This window comes from Schistocerca piceifrons, chromosome 1, assembly GCF_021461385.2.
Source record: "Schistocerca piceifrons isolate TAMUIC-IGC-003096 chromosome 1, iqSchPice1.1, whole genome shotgun sequence".
Taxonomy (NCBI): domain Eukaryota; kingdom Metazoa; phylum Arthropoda; class Insecta; order Orthoptera; family Acrididae; genus Schistocerca; species Schistocerca piceifrons.
The window spans coordinates 885,525,493-885,544,036 of NC_060138.1; the positions used below are offsets into that span (position 1 = coordinate 885,525,493).

General features: G+C 40.4%; 1 protein-coding gene across 7 annotated transcripts in view; it reads right to left on the minus strand.

The window, feature by feature from the left end:
- The window catches only part of LOC124716747 (deoxyribodipyrimidine photo-lyase), a 134,598-nt gene that overhangs the window by 53,666 nt on the left and 62,388 nt on the right, over positions 1 to 18,544 (minus strand). For all 7 annotated transcript variants that reach the window (XM_047243293.1, XM_047243325.1, XM_047243310.1 and 4 more), the window contains 2 exons: positions 7,487 to 7,612; positions 7,190 to 7,392 (listed from right to left, as the gene is read on the minus strand). In XM_047243293.1, coding sequence (XP_047099249.1) covers positions 7,190 to 7,392; positions 7,487 to 7,612 — 329 coding nt within the window. The remainder of the gene's footprint in view (positions 1 to 7,189; positions 7,393 to 7,486; positions 7,613 to 18,544) is intronic.

Below are 18,544 nucleotides of genomic sequence, written 5' to 3' on the forward strand. Positions count from 1 at the left end.
TTTATTAATGACCTTGCAGACAATATTAATAATAAGCTCAGACTTTTCGCAGGTGATGCAGTAATCTGTAGTGAAGTACTGCCTGAAAGAAGCTGCATATACATTCAGTTACAGCCTGATAAGATTGCAAAGTGGTGAAGAGACTGGCAACTTGCTATAAATGTTCACAAATGTAAAATTGTGCATTTCACCATATGAAAAAGCATAGAATCCTATGACAACAGTATCAGTGAGTCATGGTCGGACTCTGTCACCTCATACAAATAACTGGGTGTCACACTTTGTGGAGATATGAAAAGGAATGATCAATTATTCTCAGTCATGGGTAAATCAGATAGTAATACTTTGCTTTATTGATAGAATACAGGGAAAATACAATCAGCTTACAAAGGAGATTGCTTACAAATCACTTGTTAATCATCATTCATCACTGACATAATAATCAATTAAACAAGGGCTTAAATTCATGGAAAAATAGCCGAAGTTCCTTAGCGCAAGCTTAAAGTTAAAGTTTCACAACTGTGAGCTATTTGTATTCAGAGTGGAATCACTAAAAAATAGCAGTAAAGTCTTAAAGTTCAGAATAGATCATCTAATGTGAAATATTCGAAGTCTATACACTGAAAATATTTCAGAGTGTACACTATTGGACACACAAAACTCCATGACTCAATACTTAGAAAGATTTCGACTCACTCAAAATGCGACCTGTTGCTGCTCATACATACTATCTGTTCCAGATCTCCACCTAACTGCTACACAGACCATACATAAAATGTCCTAGAGCCAAGAAACACGCATACAAAGATGGCTGCCACTATTTAAACCCGCACACTGGCATGGGTCATGCACATCGCTCCTGAATCATACTTCAAACGATAAGTTAATGTTAAAAACATGTACCATATATTAATTTGTGCTCAGTTTCCTCAGCTTTCTACTGCAGTCCTTAGATTTCCTCTAAAGTAAATAGTTTGTTCGCAAATAAGTATTTTCACCCATATAAATGCTACTTTGCATTGTTATGTTACTAATAAATGTAAACAATTGAAACTAAGTACATTCATACATCCATAATTATGTCTACTTAGTAAAGCTGCTACTACTTTCAGTAGTTCACATCTTATTTACATGAAAATTAAGGTTTTTATGAGTGAAATATACATTCTGACCCGTAATTAAAAATGGGTAATATTTATTATTTAAAAAAGATCTACTGTGTGACAGTCTGACAGCACTCATTTAGACCTATCAGTTGACACTCTGTAAATATTCCTTAAGGCATTGTCGAGATATTAACTATAAAAATCCATTTTGTACATAAAACATTTAATACAAAGTAACAAAAACTACATTTCATCCTGAGGGCACATTTCACCTATGCAATCATCTTAGTTTTGTCAATGTAGCCATGTTGCTGGCTTCTCTGTCACAAGTTGGGTTTCATTTTTATTAAATTTAGTTTTATTTGATATTAGTTCTGGCCAATAAATTTGACCATGGCATGGCAGCTACCCTCCCATGTTTCACACCAACAGCACGGTTTTCCCAACGGCATGGCCTGTGGTTTAGAATTCTCATACTCAAGAGCCTCTGCCAATCACTGTGCCTCAAAGGGTACCACCACCTACTTATGACACGATAAGCCTCATGCACTACTGAGGTCCAACTGTTTCAGTTCGCCTGCCTTCCTTAATGCCAAAACACTTACTGGTTCAGCTGCTAATATCGCAACAGAATGCTATTGCATGTCTGTTTTTTAAAGTTTCTCATCACCACTATTGGACGGTATCATCTCAACCCATAAAATTACAAAGCAATATCCTTAACATAGGTTTGCTGCAGAATTCTTTAACATATTCTCAGTTCTAATGCAATAACTTTACTTGAAAAGGAAAAGTTTCTGTCAACAAATCATCATGGATTTAGAAAGCACTGCTCATGCGAAACTCAGCTTGCTACTCTCACATAACATCCTGTGAACCATGGATTAAGGGCAACAGGCTGATTCCATATTCCTAGATTTCTGGTAAGCAGTTGACATGGTGTCTCACTGCAGACTAGTGTAGTGACCATATGGAATAGGTTGCCAGATATGTGAGTGGCTTTAAGACATCTTAAGTAATAGAACACAGTATGTTGTCCTAGACAGGGAGTGTTCGTCAAAAATGAGGATATTGTCAGGAGTCTCCCACGGAAGTCTTGACAGGAGTGCTATTATCCTCTATACAGGGTGATTAAAAAATACTTTTAAAAGCTCTGGGGACAAGTTCTTTACTCCGAAAGTCATTCTTTTATGAGTTTTTAATGATGGAGCTCATCAACACAAACTAATAACACATGCTTGAAATGTTCTCCTCTTGCTTCTAAATATACTCCCTGACAATTTCAAATGCTTTTGGAGGCTTTCATGGCAGATCAATGAAGAGCTCTCCTACATCAGGACTGTCTGCTATGTAGACCAATTTTTAAGGTGGTCCCAGAGACAATAATCCAAAGGAATTAGGTCAGAGGAATGAGCAGGCCATGGAACTGGTCCTTGTCTACCTATCCACCTGTCACAGTAGATACCAGTCGGTGCATCTAAAACACTGAGACTGAAATGTGCTGGAGCTATATCACTTTTTCCTCCCAATATTTGCAGGGGCACACATTTTAGTAGGTCTTGGACGGTGTTCTGAATAAAATCCTTGTAGACAGAACCTGTGAAACATGGTGGGAGAACTTATGGCCCTACCAGACCCTCACCCATAATTCCAACCAACACATTAATCTTAAACTGGTGTTGATTTCTAGCCTGAACTGTGGCATGAGGATTGTGATCAGACCGTACATGCTGGTTGTGGAAATCTGTTATTCTATCTTTTCCAGATGGCAAGTGTAAAGCCTACACACGTTGAAGAGGATATGAGTAAATAAGTTGCTCATGAAGTATCCTCTCAAGCTGAACTTGCAATGTACCACACACAATGGCCATTTGTCTTATGTTGATAACTGGCTCTTCTCCAAAAGCCCGTAGAAAGTTCTCTTCTTGGTCAGGTTGTACGAGCAACATATGGTCTTCCTCAATCAATGGTCTGTGGTGCTAGAGCTCCTGTCTCAGCAATGTGACAATACACAGCACCAAAGGTTGGATGATTCGGCCCGGCCGTCTCTAGTCCGGAAATGGTGTGTGATACAGCCATGTAGCCTCATGCCCATTCATGCAGCTGCACATAAAAATCACATCTGTCTGCTCATGAAATCAATATCCTGCCATATTTGAATGGAGCACTTTCAGTTAACTCACTGCTTGTAATACATTTACGTAATGGACATACTGAAGACTGAAGAATGACAAATGTACATGTCTCCCTAGCAACACAGGGCCATCTAGGATACCGAGAGTCAAACAGGTGCATGGATAAGTGAAGTAGTTGGGTTGTACGTGGAAAGCCAATGAATGTCAATTTTCATTAATAACTCAAAAACAAAGGATTTTTGGATGTATGTTTACATGAACTTTTTACCTTGCCTCAGCATAAGAATCCCGTCCCCAAACTTCGTAGATGTATTTTTGAAACACCCCACACATATAGATTATCTGATGACAGGGTGAGCAGCAACTGGCAGCTGTTTGCTGATACGCTGGGGTGAATGGAAAGATGCCATTGACTGACTGTATGTGGATACAAGGTAACTCACACAAATTTCTAGCTGATGTGATGAATGGCAGCTTGCTCTAAAAGTAAAAAAGTATAAGTTAATGCAGATGAGTTGGAAAAACAATACCACAATGTTTGAATACAGCATTAGCACTGTGCTGCTTGATACAGTCATGTCTGCTAAATATCTAGGTGAAGCATTGCAAAGCGATATGAAACAGACTGAGCACGTAAGTACAGTAGCAGAAACGGTGAATGATCAAGTTTGATTTATCGAGAGAGTTTTAGGAAAGTGTAGTGTCTCTGTAAAAGAGGCTGCATATAGAGCACTAGCATGACCCACTCTTGTTTGGGATCCTCACCAGGTCAGATTAAACGAAGACATTGAAGCAATTCAGAGGCATGCTGCTACATGTGTTACTGGTAGGTCTGATCAACGACAGAAGTATTAAGGAGGTGCTTCTTGAATTCAAATGGGAATCCCTGTAGGGTAGACGACATTCTTTTCATGAACACTAATCAGAAAATTTATAGAAATGGCATTTGATGCTGACTGAGAAGGATTCTATGGCAACCATGCTCATCTCATGTAATGACTATGAAGATGTGAGAAAGTTTGGTTCATATGGAGGCACAGACAGTGATTTTTTCCTCACTCTATTTGCGAGTGAAGCAGGAAAGTAAATCACTATTAGTGGTCCAAGGTACTCTTTGCCATACACCATATCTTTGAGCCATTGCATAGCTAGCATTAAGTTGTCGGTACTGTTGTCTTGGAACTATAATGTGGCATAGGTATGTGAGGAGGTGGTCACATTGGAGCAAAGAGTCAGCCACGTCATAACATTAATAATTTGTAATTTAAAATAAGAAATCTAACCATGGTCATATTTGTTAAGACACATGTATTGTTGAAAATCAGTATGATCAATATATGTAAGGCCACTAGCTACTAACCAGTCAGCTGTGTAAATACACTCCTGGAAATGGAAAAAAGAACACATTGACACCGGTGTGTCAGACCCACCATACTTGCTCCGGACACTGCGAGAGGGCTGTACAAGCAATGATCACACGCACGGCACAGCGGACACACCAGGAACCGCGGTGTTGGCCGTCGAATGGCGCTAGCTGCGCAGCATTTGTGCACCGCCGCCGTCAGTGTCAGCCAGTTTGCCGTGGCATACGGAGCTCCATCGCAGTCTTTAACACTGGTAGCATGCCGCGACAGCGTGGACGTGAACCGTATGTGCAGTTGACGGACTTTGAGCGAGGGCGTATAGTGGGCATGCGGGAGGCCGGGTGGACGTACCGCCGAATTGCTCAACACGTGGGGCGTGAGGTCTCCACAGTACATCGATGTTGTCGCCAGTGGTCGGCGGAAGGTGCACGTGCCCGTCGACCTGGGACCGGACCGCAGCGACGCACGGTTGCACGCCAAGACCGTAGGATCCTACGCAGTGCCGTAGGGGACCGCACCGCCACTTCCCAGCAAATTAGGGACACTGTTGCTCCTGGGGTATCGGCGAGGACCATTCGCAACCGTCTCCATGAAGCTGGGCTACGGTCCCGCACACCGTTGGGCCGTCTTCTGCTCACGCCCCAACATCGTGCAGCCCGCCTCCAGTGGTGTCGCGACAGGCGTGAATGGAGGGACGAATGGAGACGTGTCGTCTTCAGCGATGAGAGTCGCTTCTGCCTTGGTGCCAATGATGGTCGTATGCGTGTTTGGCGCCGTGCAGGTGAGCGCCACAATCAGGACTGCATACGACCAAGGCACACAGGGCCAACACCCGGCATCATGGTGTGGGGAGCGATCTCCTACACTGGCCGTACACCACTGGTGATCGTCGAGGGGACACTGAATAGTGCACGGTACATCCAAACCGTCATCGAACCCATCGTTCTACCATTCCTAGACCGGCAAGGGAACTTGCTGTTCCAACAGGACAATGCACGTCCGCATGTATCCCGTGCCACCCAACGTGCTCTAGAAGGTGTAAGTCAACTACCCTGGCCAGCAAGATCTCCGGATCTGTCCCCCATTGAGCATGTTTGGGACTGGATGAAGCGTCGTCTCACGCGGTCTGCACGTCCAGCACGAACGCTGGTCCAACTGAGGCGCCAGGTGGAAATGGCATGGCAAGCCGTTCCACAGGACTACATCCAGCATCTCTACGATCGTCTCCATGGGAGAATAGCAGCCTGCATTGCTGCGAAAGGTGGATATACACTGTACTAGTGCCGACATTGTGCATGCTCTGTTGCCTGTGTCTATGTGCCTGTGGTTCTGTCAGTGTGATCATGTGATGTATCTGACCCCAGGAATGTGTCAATAAAGTTTCCCCTTCCTGGGACAATGAATTCACGGTGTTCTTATTTCAATTTCCAGGAGTGTATGAACACATCATAATAGTGTAAACAGTTAGGTAACTTACTTCATTAATGCCTCCAGACTGTGCAATACCTCCACTAGTCAACTATAAGACGAGTTTGTGTCTTTACTTCAGTTTTGTATTCCACTCATATTCAACCAACACATTATTAATTTCTCTATCAATTTTATTTATAATTTTTTACTTTTGGACATATTATTTTACTCTAGAGATGGTAAGAAGGTCCAGAACATGTTCTTGGATTCTCTCCTTCCATCTGGTACTAATTTACATCGATCTTTTCCCCCCCCCCTCAATTCCCCATTATCTCAAGGAGTCATAATTTTTCTTTTATATTCTACATTCTGCACTACTGTTCTCTGTTTGTCACTTTTTATTAGTATCCCAGCACCTTTCAATATTTTCTTTGTATAATTTCATTTCCCTGTGACCTGTTTCCAGCCCCCCCCCCCCCCCTCCACAATGTAGCCCCTCCCACAAGGCTTTATCTCACACTTTTTCTGTCATCATTTAGCTCTCAATTAACGATAGTACCCCATAATTTCTACCAACATTAACAGTTCTCTATGCTTTGTTAATTTTGTACAACTCAGTTTTACTAACATTATTAAATTAAAGTTTCCAATGTTAGATCATTCCAAATCCGTTCCTGCAAACTAACTTTCTGATGATCAGTAAAGTGGAATAGCTTTTTCTTACCTTCTGCACCTAATTTGTACATTTTACTCTTTCTTTTCTTGTTTCCTACCTCTCACAGAAATCTTGTGCACAGATTAAAAAAAAAATTTAGCAAGATTCTTATTTAATGGTGTTGCTTTAAATTGTTGCCTGGAACTCTCATCCATATGTTTCTTTTCAATGAGTGGTAACTGGACACAATTCTTCTACACAGTAGTTTAAAAAAAAAATTGTCAAATAATCCTTTGGAACTGTTACAACATTTCAGGATTTTCCCGATAGTCTGCAGGTGATTCCATATACTTTTGTGCCGGTATCTAATGCTTTCATTACATTCATCCAACCACCAAGACATGCATTATTCTTTCTTTCAAACCACTTTCTTCACATGCAAAATATAGGCATTTCACACATACTGCATGTGCTGACCTAAGTTGCTGCTGCTACTGTTAGTAAAGCAATGCAACTTACCTGACATAATGGTACATCTTTTGGGAGACATTTCTTTACATCATCCACCCATTTACGAGGCTCCCTCAGTGGTGAGAAATCAGTGACAACAGCTCCTAATTTATGCTGTGTCAAAAACTGTGGCAAGGTGCTGACCGGTTCACCAAGGAGTAAATGAAATTCAACAGCCAGTTTCTTACATTCTGCTTCAACCTCTTGCAATCCTAATGCGGGAAAAAAAAACAAGGAAACATTTTTTTAAGAAAATGTTAAGAACTATCTTTTTTCATTATTCTTAGAAAGACTTCTAGATCATACCTTTCAAGAGGAAACTGTAATGTCGATATGTAGTATCAAGAAACTTGGGAACCAAACAGAAACAAACATGAAGTGAGAGTGAAGTTTTTAAAGCCAACTTCTGTGCATAGAGCAAGGCCCAGTTATCTGAAAAATACAAGCACAAGATGAAAACATACATCTACAGCTGATGTTAGATTAGTCTGTAAGTAAATACTATTAAAACAAAGCTGCCCATGTACGGGCTGTTCAAAAAGTCTCTCCGCAGTGCCGTATGATTGTTAGCTGCGCGTGCCGTATGATTCTTTGCCTGTCTGGGTTACTTCCCTTCAAGTGGACTCTCCCAACATTCCACTGTTTGGTTTATCTCAGCCAGAGTCACTAGTATCGTTCATGTGTGTCATTACGTGTTGACATGAACGTTTAAGTTTAGTTCCTTTGTTCGTTTGTCACTGTTAAAATGCTAACCATTGAAGAAGGTGTGTTTTTAATCAAACAAGTTTTCAAAGCTGGCGGTAAATACACAGTTTCAGATCGTCAAACATTTAATTTAGTTTTCCCAGAGACAACACACCCACATCGTGATACTGTGCAGGATTTGATTAACAAATTTCGAAGTACAGATTCATAGAACTTTTCCCATACAAAGTGACAGTCGTGCAAGACCTGAAAAATACTGATCATGGCAAGAGACTATAGAGCTCTGCATTTCGATGAAAACAACTGCTCGAGCATTTCCCATTTCGTGCTGCTACTCGACGGCTGGAAAATGCCCACGCTGCGATATGGCTGTGGCCTTCTAATACACCATGTGGCCGGTTGTCCTCCACCTCTTGGTTATCGGTTGCACTGTCGAGCACTGCTGGGAGCTCGAGCGTACTCGCAATCTCAGCCGGTGACAGTACAACCACCGCACGCTCTACAGTGCCGAATAGCATTAGAAACTGTGTGCAAACGCAGTTGACGACCTGGCTTTGAGCAGCGCACACAGCGTTATGGATAAACCAAGTATAGGTCGTAAACGTTCCATTTATGAAACGAAGAGAAGTATTATGGAGAGGATTAGGAGCGGCTCACTAGTCCGGAAGAAGAAAGACATGTCGGAAGAGGAGGCGAAAAGTGAAGCTTGGAAATTGTTTGTAGTGGATCCTGTCACACAGGCTTCTGCTGGTTTCGTGCAATGTACCACATGTGATAACATACTTTCGTACCAGTCAAGCACAACAGGTATGATTCGGCACTGCAAAAGTAATTGCGGAGCAGAAGTCCACCGGCCACTTGCAGTACCAAGCAGCATAAAGAAAGTTGTTGTTGATAGGTTGGTCAATATGAGTGGAATAGATTTGCTACTGTTAAATACTTGGCATTCTACGGATCGGAGCGTGGAATGTCAGATCCCTTAATCGGGCAGGTAGGTTAGAAAATTTAAAAAGGGAAATGGATAGGTTACAGTTAGATATAGTGGGAATTAGTGAAGTTCGGTGGCAGGAGGAACAAGACTTTTGGTAAGGTGATTACAGGGTTATAAATATAAAATCAAATAGGGGTAATGCAGGAGTAGGTTTAATAATGAATAAAAAAATAGGAGTGCGGGTTAGCTACTACAAACAGCATAGTGAACGCATTATTGTGACCAAGATAGACACGAAGCCCACACTTACTACAAGTTTATATGCCAACTAGCTCTGCAGATGATGAAGAATATGATGAAATGAATGACGAGATAAAAGAAATTATTCAGGTAGTGAAGGGAGACGAAAATTTAGTAGTCATGGGTGACTGGAATTCGTCAGTAGGAAAAGGGAGAGAAGGAAACATAGTAGGTGAATATGGATTGGGGGGAAGAAATGAAAGAGGAAGCCTCCTGGTAGAATTTGGCACAGAGTATAACTTAATCATAGCTAACACTTGGTTCAAGAATCATAAAAGAAGGTTGTATACCTGGAAGAATCCTGGAGATACTAAAAGGTATCAGATAGATTATTTAAGATTATTTAATGGTAAGACAGAGATTTAGGAACCAGGTTTTAAATTGTAAGACATTTCCAGGGGCAGATGTGGATTCTGACCACAATCTATTGGTTATGAACTGCAGATTGAAATTGAAGAAACTGCAAAAAGGTGGGAATTTAAGGAGATGGGACCTGGATAAACTGAAAGAACCAGAGGTTGTAGAGAGTTTCAGGGAGAGCATAAGGGAACAATTGACAGGAATGGGGGAAAGAAATACAGTAGAAGAAGAATGGGTAGCTCTGAGGGATGAAGTAGTGAAGGCAGCAGAGGATCAAGTAGGTAAAAAGACGAGGGCTAATAGAAATCCTTGGGTAACAGAAGAAATATTGAATTTAATTGATGAAAGGAGAAAATATAAAAATGCAGTAAATGAAGCAGGCAAAAAGGAATACAAACGTCTCAAAAATGAGATCGACAGGAAGTGCAAAATGGCTAAGCAGGGATGGCTAGAGGACAAATGTAAGGATGTAGAGGCTTGTCTCACTAGGGGTAAGTTAGATACTGCCTACAGGAAAATTAAAGAGACCTTTGGAGAAAAGAGAGCCACTTGTATGAATATCAAGAGCTCAGATGGCAACCCAGTTCTAAGCAAAGAAGGGAAGGCAGAAAGGTGGAAGGAGTATATAGAGGGTTTATACAAGGGCGATGTACTTGAGGACAATATTATGGAAATGGAAGAGGATGTAGATGAAGATGAAATGGGAGATAAGATACTGCGTGAAGAGTTTGACAGAGCTGACCTGAGTCGAAACAAGGCCCCGGGAGTAGACAACATTCCATTAGAACTACTGATGGCCTTGGGAGAGCCAGTCATGACAAAACTCTACAATCTGGTGCGCAAGATGTATGAGACAGGCGAAATACCCACAGACTTCAAGAAGAATATAATAATTCCAATCCCAAAGAAAGCAGGTGTTGACAGATGTGAAAATTACCGAACAATCAGTTTAATAAGTCACAGCTGCAAAATACTAACGCGAATTCTTTACAGACGAATGGAAAAACTGGTAGAAGCGGACCTCGGGGAAGATCAGTTTGGATTCCGTAGAAATACTGGAACACGTGAGGCAATACTAACCTTACGACTTACCTTAGAAGAAAGATTAAGAAAAGGCAAACCTACGTTTCTAGCATTTGTTGACTTAGAGAAAGTTTTTGACAACGTTAACTGGAATACTCTCTTTCAAATTCTGAAGGTGGCAGGGGTAAAATACAGGGAGCGAAAGGCTATTTACAATTTGTACAGAAACCAGATGGCAGTTATAAGAGTCAAGGGGCATGAAAGGGAAGCAGTGGTTGGGAAAGGAGTGAGACAGGGTTGTAGCCTCTCCCCGATGTTATTCAATCTGTATATTGAGCAAGCAGTAAAGGAAACAAAAGAAAAATTCGGAGTAGGTATTAAAATTCATGGAGAAGAAGTAAAAACTTTGAGGTTCGTCGATGACACTGTAATTCTGTCAGAGACAGCAAAGGACTTGGAAGAGCAGTTGAACGGAATGGACAGTGTCTTGAAAGGAGGATATAAGATGAACATCAACAAAAGCAAAACAAGGATAATGGAATGTAGTCGAATTAAGTCGGGTGATGCTGAGGGAATTAGATTAGAAAATGAGACATTTAAAGTAGTAAAGGAGTTTTGCTATTTAGGGAGTAAGATAACTGATGATGGTCGAAATAGAGAGGATATAAAATGTAGACTGGCAATGGCAAGGAAATCGTTTCTGAAGAAGAGAAATTTGTTAACATCGAGTATAGATTTAAGTGTCAGGAAGTCGTTTCTGAAAGTATTTGTATGGAGTGTAGCCATGTATGGAAGTGAAACATGGACGATAAGCAGTTTGGACAAGAAGAGAATAGATGCTTTCGAAATGTGGTGCTACAGAAGAATGCTGAAGGTAAGGTGGGTAGATCACGTGACTAATGAGGAGGTATTGAATAGGATTGGGGAGAAGAGAAATTTGTGGCACAACTTGACTAGAAGGAGGGATCGGTTGGTAGGACATGTTTTGAGGCATCAAGGGATCACAAATTTAGCATTGGAGGGCAGCGTGGAGGGTAAAAATCGTAGAGGGAGACCAAGAGATCAATACACTAAGCAGATTCAGAAGGATGTAGATTGCAGTAGGTACTGGAAGATGAAGAAGCTTGCACAGGATAGAGTAGCATGGAGAGCTGCATCAAACCAGTCTCAGGACTGAAGACCACAACAACAACAAATACTTGTAGTAAGATTGGGTTCAAGAATTGTTCACAGGAGCTCATCAACATTGGCGCCACTTACGGCAAAGTCAGTATAGAAGATGTTCTTCCGCACCCTACCACTGTATTGCAGCATATTAAAGGAAAGGCAGACAAGATACGGGTGACAATGGTGCCCAAGCTAATATGTGCCTTAAAGAACAAAATGTGCACTTTAGAAGCTGATCTGTGGTCTGCAAGAAGAGAAATTTTTTGACTGTGAAGTCGCATTATGTGAATGATGAGTGGCAGCTAGAAACACTTGTTTTGATAACAACCGAGTTTCCGGACATACCTAAGACAGGAGAGACCATACGGCACGAAATCGAAGGGCGCATGCTTGGTTAGGAATTAACAAGAATGATCTTACGAAATGTTACTTTGTCACTGACCAAGGAGCTGATATGAAGAAGGCACCTGAATCTTACGACCGTTTGCCTTGCTTTGATCACTGCTTGATGACACATTTCAAGAGACGTTTTTAGAAGACGAAGCCCCTGAAATCCTGTCGTGTCTACTATCAGCAAGAGCTATAGTAGGCTATTTGAAGAGATCGGGTCACTCAGGGTGTCTGCGGCACTCTGTGAAACAAAAGAAGCTGTAACTCGGTGTAACAGTATATTGTTAATGCTCAATTCCGTCGTAAGTCAAATCGACGATATTCGAGATCTACTAGAATCCCGGGAGCAATCGGCACTCTTAGAAACCTTCCAAGAAGGGTGCATACGAGATGTCATTGCTTTTCTAGCCCCCTTTAAAGTAGTGAGTTTGGATTTGGAAACTGCAAAGATAACAATGCTGGAACATGTGCTGCCATGGTACAAGAGTCTGTTACATCATTGTGAACCAATAGACAGTGACAACGAGGTAAGAACACTTTCTATACGTTACGATCCTTTATACAACTGTTGAATTATCAGAGTGCAGTTATGTATATTGGGTTTGCTTTACAGCTCATGGCAAAAATAAAAAGGAGAGCAGCATACTTCATCACAGAGAAGTGCAAAATTGAGGCTATCCATTACGTTGCCACGGTTCTATGGCCATCACGGCGGCATTTAAAGAAACTCACAGCAGACGAAAAGCAAGCCGTGTATGCTGAAGTTCAACGATTGTACTCTGAACTGCCCGTAAATGGTAAGGTTCATTCACTGAAACCAATTAGTAAACGAATGTTTGTTTGTCTAACATGCCATCTTTCGTTAGGTCAACATTTATTACGTCTACAATGTGATATTTGGGAAAGGTTTTGCAGTTTAAACATTCCACAATGCATTTTGATCTAATTTGTGCGATATATATAAAATGTCACCGTAAATATAGTCGTTTAGTAACCAGTAATTCTAACTACGGTGTATACATATTTGAAGGTGACCTGAATATGTTACGGATGTTTTCATTCATGTTTAGAGTCCATTCAAGCAAACAGTGACCAAGTTCTTCCCATGAAAAAGTCCAGGATGGACTGGACTGGAGTTCGAATGAGGAAGACGAAGATGGACACACAGTTACTACCAATGAACTCGACAGGTACCTTTCGCTCTCCAAATATGACTGTAGCAGTGCCGAAGGACAAATTTTGCAGTGGTGGAAAACGAACGCGGGGTTATTTCCAAGGCTGTCAGTAGTAGCCTGAAGAGCTCTCTGTATTCCTGCCACTAGTGCTGCCAGCGAAAGAAATTTTAGCCAGGCCGGTCACCTGCTGGCTGGAATCAGACAAGGTGGATGATCTCTTATTGATCCATCACAATTACGTAAGTATTGACAACATACCACACAATCACAAGGAAGGAAAAATTCCTGTAACTCTATAAAGTAGGATTCCACTTTCACTGACTTCACAGGAAGAAGTTCAAACAACCAGCTGTAGTAATAGCTCCAGGGACACAAATGACGCTTGTGTATCAGGGAGCACCAATGACGAAAAACGAACTGTATAGTCATGATTCACTTGTAACGTTATTTACAAGTCATAATTTGTTCAGAAATAAACGTTTGTGCAACAAAATTTTGTGAGTATTACTTTTAACTCCGTCATTCCTTCCCGATCCTGCATTCAATATTAGTACAACTATATGTGGCCAAGTTTGGAGATAGGCTACACAAAGTCCATGTTTAGGCTACTGTGTTCCCATTTGTCTACCGAATGGAACAAAATACTAAATACAGACATTACAGTTTTTAATGTTACAATTACTGGAATACATGATAACCTCAAAGGCGAAACTCCAGTAGTCTGCAACATATTAACAAACATCAAATGTAACATATACAAGTGTATTATTTAGGTCATAGAACTGGTAGTAAACAACGAAAGACATCTGTAAAAGAAATAAGTGAGTGGTTAATGTGAAGCGATGGCCTCTGATCTCAAGGAGTGTGACGAAACGCCACTCGCTGGCACTGAGTCCACCGGTTACTGGCGACCGGCTGAGTGCTGGCAATCGGCTGCCCACAAACGGCAGAAGAGGATGCTCGGCCGCATACTCCCGAGAGCCAGAGGGGTGAGCGGGACTTGCTGGTAAAAATCAGAGATAATGCAGACCTCTACAAGAGACTGCATTATTGTCAATGGTTCAAAAATTTCGTTCAACAAAATGGAAGGAATATTCTTAATTGAACATTTTTCACTGATGAGGTGTGGTTTCATTTATCTGGGTAAATGAACTCTCAAAATTCTCGTATGTGGAGTACTTCAAATCCATCGTGTACTCATGAGGAACCATTTCATTCTGTGAAAATAGGAGTTTGGATTGCAATTTCTAGACATCAGATTGTGGGTCCCATATTTTTCAACGAAACAATAAACGCACAATGATACTGCAGTGATATTCTGTACTCATTCATAGGAGAACTTGTGTTAAGTGACATACTGAATGGTTATTTTCAACAAGATGGTGTCGCGCATACAGCTCGTGTTTCAATGTCACTGCCTGCTGATGTTTTTGGTGATCACATAATTTCACAGGGACTTTGGTCTCCAGGATCACGTGACCTAACACCACTGACTTTTTCTTCTGGGGTGCAGCGAAAGCAACTGTCTATAAAAACCATCCAAAATCCATCAATGAATTGAAAACTGCAATATCCACTATCACTACTTCTGTTACAGAAGAAATGTTACAGTTTGTGTTTGGAAACATGATTAGACATATTGAATTGTGTATTCAACAACAGGGGGGACACTTTCAACATTTAATGTGAAAATTTGAAAGTAAAAATGAATATTCAAGAAATTAACAACTTTTATTTCACTGAGTTTCCTTTTGGTATATTTACCATGGCATATGGCACGTGCGGCTAACAATCATCTGGCACTATGGAGAGACTTTTTGAACACCCCGTATTTTCTTACATATGTAAAAATGCATTTGTATCAAATATTCCTCCTTTTCTTTCTAAATTCAATGTTTTGAAATTTAATCATTGAGTATTCATGCCTACAATGAAAACTATGTCATCTGTACAGTACCAACACTTTTTCGTGTCTGATTTCAGAGGGATGCTGGGACCAGACGAACAATGCTCCTCCAGCTTCACATAAAGTATGGAGAGAGGAAAAACATGCACAGTTCACAAACACTTACACATTATAAATAATCAACAACAACATAGCTGTATAAAATTAAATGAAGTGGCTGCCTGGTGCCCTCTCAATTTGTGTCTGGACCTGTCCTTGAGTTAACAAAACACTGGACAGCCCACTACAAAAACTGCGACAGTGTTGTCAAAGTTACCACGGAGCTGTGCAGGCAAAAGCAACACGCACCAACATACCGTATTTACACAAATCTAGTGCGAATTTTATTTTATTTTTTTTTTTTTTAACCATACGAAGTAACAAAATTGGGGAGCGCATAAGATTCGATGGCGTATCAGATTCAAGTACAAACTTGAATTGTTCACCTGTATTTGTTACCCTATGTGATCTGAAGTAGCAAAACATTTATTATTAAACTCTAGCAAGAAAATATAGGTATGGTATTTGTGAATTATAGAAAGGAAGACATAAATTGGGCAAGAGGTTATCAAGTTAAAAGAGGTGAGATATATTTCCAGTTCTGAATTCTGTTCATAGGCGTTTGCTCGTTGAAATTTAAGTTCTGTCCTGCACATTACAACGCACTGTTATACTTCTCAACCTAGTTTCATTATTGTTGGCCTATTACAGTAGTTCGCATTGTGTTTGCATTAGGTAGTCACAAAATGGATGGCAAGTAGAGAAGAATATCCTAAGGAAGCTACTTTCAAGTGTAAAGTAATTCTTTATGCTGAAAAATATGGTAACAGAAGGGCAAAAAGAGAGTTCAATGTAGCCAAGAGTAACTTTCGCTTGGAAGAAACAGAAATTGGGATATTTGCAACCACCACTACTAGAAAGAAATTCATTGCATCTCACAAAGGAAGACATCCTGATGAAGTAAATGTTTTGGAATTTGTCCCAGAAAGGAGGAAGAATGACACTACAATAAATAATGCAAAAGAGGTGGCTGCAGCTCTTAGCATACCAAAGCAAGACTTAAATGTTAGCCGGGGATAGGTTGATCGCTTTATGAAACAAACAGACTTATCACTGCGACGCCGTACAACAATATGCCAAAAGCTTCCACAGGATTTTGATAGAAACTTAAAGAATTTCAGTGGTACATTATCACTCTTCGGAAAGAGAAGAATTTTTCGGTGGCCAAATAGGCAATGCTGATGAGACTCCAGTTTGGTTTGATATTCCAAGTAATTACATGACGGACAAGACTGGTACAAAAGAAGTTACCATCAAAACATCTGGGTGTGAAAAACAGTGCGTAACAGTAATGCTGGCAATCAAAGCAGATGGGAACAAATTTCCCCCTTTTTTAATCTTCAAGCAAAAAACAACACCCAAGATGCCAATAAATGAAAAATTATTCCCTGATGACATCATTCTTCAGAATCAAGAGAAGGGATGAATGACAAACTCTGATGCTTGACTGGATCCGAAACATGAGGGAACTCCATCCCGGCGGGCTTTCCAATTAACCATCAATGAATTTGTCTTGATGAATTTTGTGGTCATCTCACTCACGACATAAAAAAGAAGATCCAGAGCTTACCCAGTGACCTTGTTCTTATTCCTGGAGGAATGACTTCTGTATCACAATGCCTGGACATTAGTATAACTAAACCTTTCAATGATTACATTCAGGAACAGTACGAAAAATGGTTTTGTGAAGCAAATCCTGACCTCCGACAGGAAAGATTAAATGTGCTGCACCCTACATTATTGCCCACTGGTTTTGGCTGCCTGGAAATGCTTCGAAGCACCAATTATCGTAAAATCATTCAAAAAATGCTGTACTTCAAATACTCTGGATGACAATGAAGATGATGTGCTCTGGAATGACACTGAGGATGGCGGGGAAGGAAGAAATGAATCTACTTCTGATGTAGACTCTTCCACGGATTCCAGTAATGATGATATTAGTGAATAATGATGAGTAACATCTGTAATTTACACAGTATGTTTCTTTGTATGCCATGTAGTAATCAAGTTAGGCGTTGTTCTTTAGTAATGAAAATATAACTTACTATTGTAACGAGTAACTTAAAAATAACTTTAAATGCGAACATTTTTAGGTTAGGCTTTACCGTGACTGTTACTGACATTAAATGAAACAACAAGTTTACTGTTACCAGTCACCGTTCTATTTTTTCCACAACGCGTTTCGAAGGTTTAAACCTCCATCATCGGGTGGATTTACATTAGTTAGTATTACATATGTGTGTGTGTTGTGTTACGACATTTGGAGGAACTTGTGGCACTGCCTAGTGGAGAAACAAGACACTATTTCAGAATATGGTTTTGGATAACTTTTGACAAAAAATTAAACTGATATTTAATGGTAAACTTTAATAAGTAAACTAGAGTACCTCCAGTGGTCACAGGTTCCTTTTTCTGTCGTAACACTTCACATGTATACTGCCACATTTGTAAACAAATATGGCGTCTGGAATCAGCTGGGTGCAAGGTCCGTACAGCAGAAGAGAAGACATAATCGCAAAGTGCAAAGAATATACATTGTAACAACATTATTACAGAATAATCGTTTAAACCATTTGGAGGTGTTTGTTTTGAGGTGTCAAATATATGTGTGTGTACTTCAGGTGGTATATAAATCCAATTTTGAAAGGTTAAAACAGCTAAACATTCGTACTCGTAACAGGTGAAAAGTTAAAATGGCTTAAACTTCATACTTGCTAATAACAATTAGGTAAAATGTTATAGGCTTCAATTACAATGATCATATTGGCTACAGCAGTAAAATCATACATAGATGACACTCTTTGAAGAAAGAGAGAGAGAGAGAGAGAGAGAGAGAGAGAGAGAGAGAGAGAGGAAGGAGTGATTATATGAGAGCAAACACTTACATGGCAAGGAGTCTTAAGATTACATGTTGCATATTTTAGCTGCCTAAAGGTTGGGGTAATACACTGGTTAATGTTATAAAATATGCAGATAGATATACATTTGTGCCAGTAGATGATGTACATACAGTTTTAAGCTGACAGGGGGTACAAGCTGTTGGTGTGATGAATTATCTGTGAATGAGGTCAATCTCTTGTACTCTTGGCGGCTGTCAATATTTATGGTAAATGTTAGGATATGTGCACGTGTGTGTGTGTGTGTGTGTGTGTGTGTGTGTGTGTGTGTGTATTTTAAGAGTGTAGGCAGTTGCTGAAAACAGAGATGATACTATTGTAAATATTGTCGTTTTTGTCATTTAAGATGGATTCTGGTTGTTTCATTTGGTGTTTGTATATTTGGAGTGTTTCAAGGATGTCTAGTTTTCT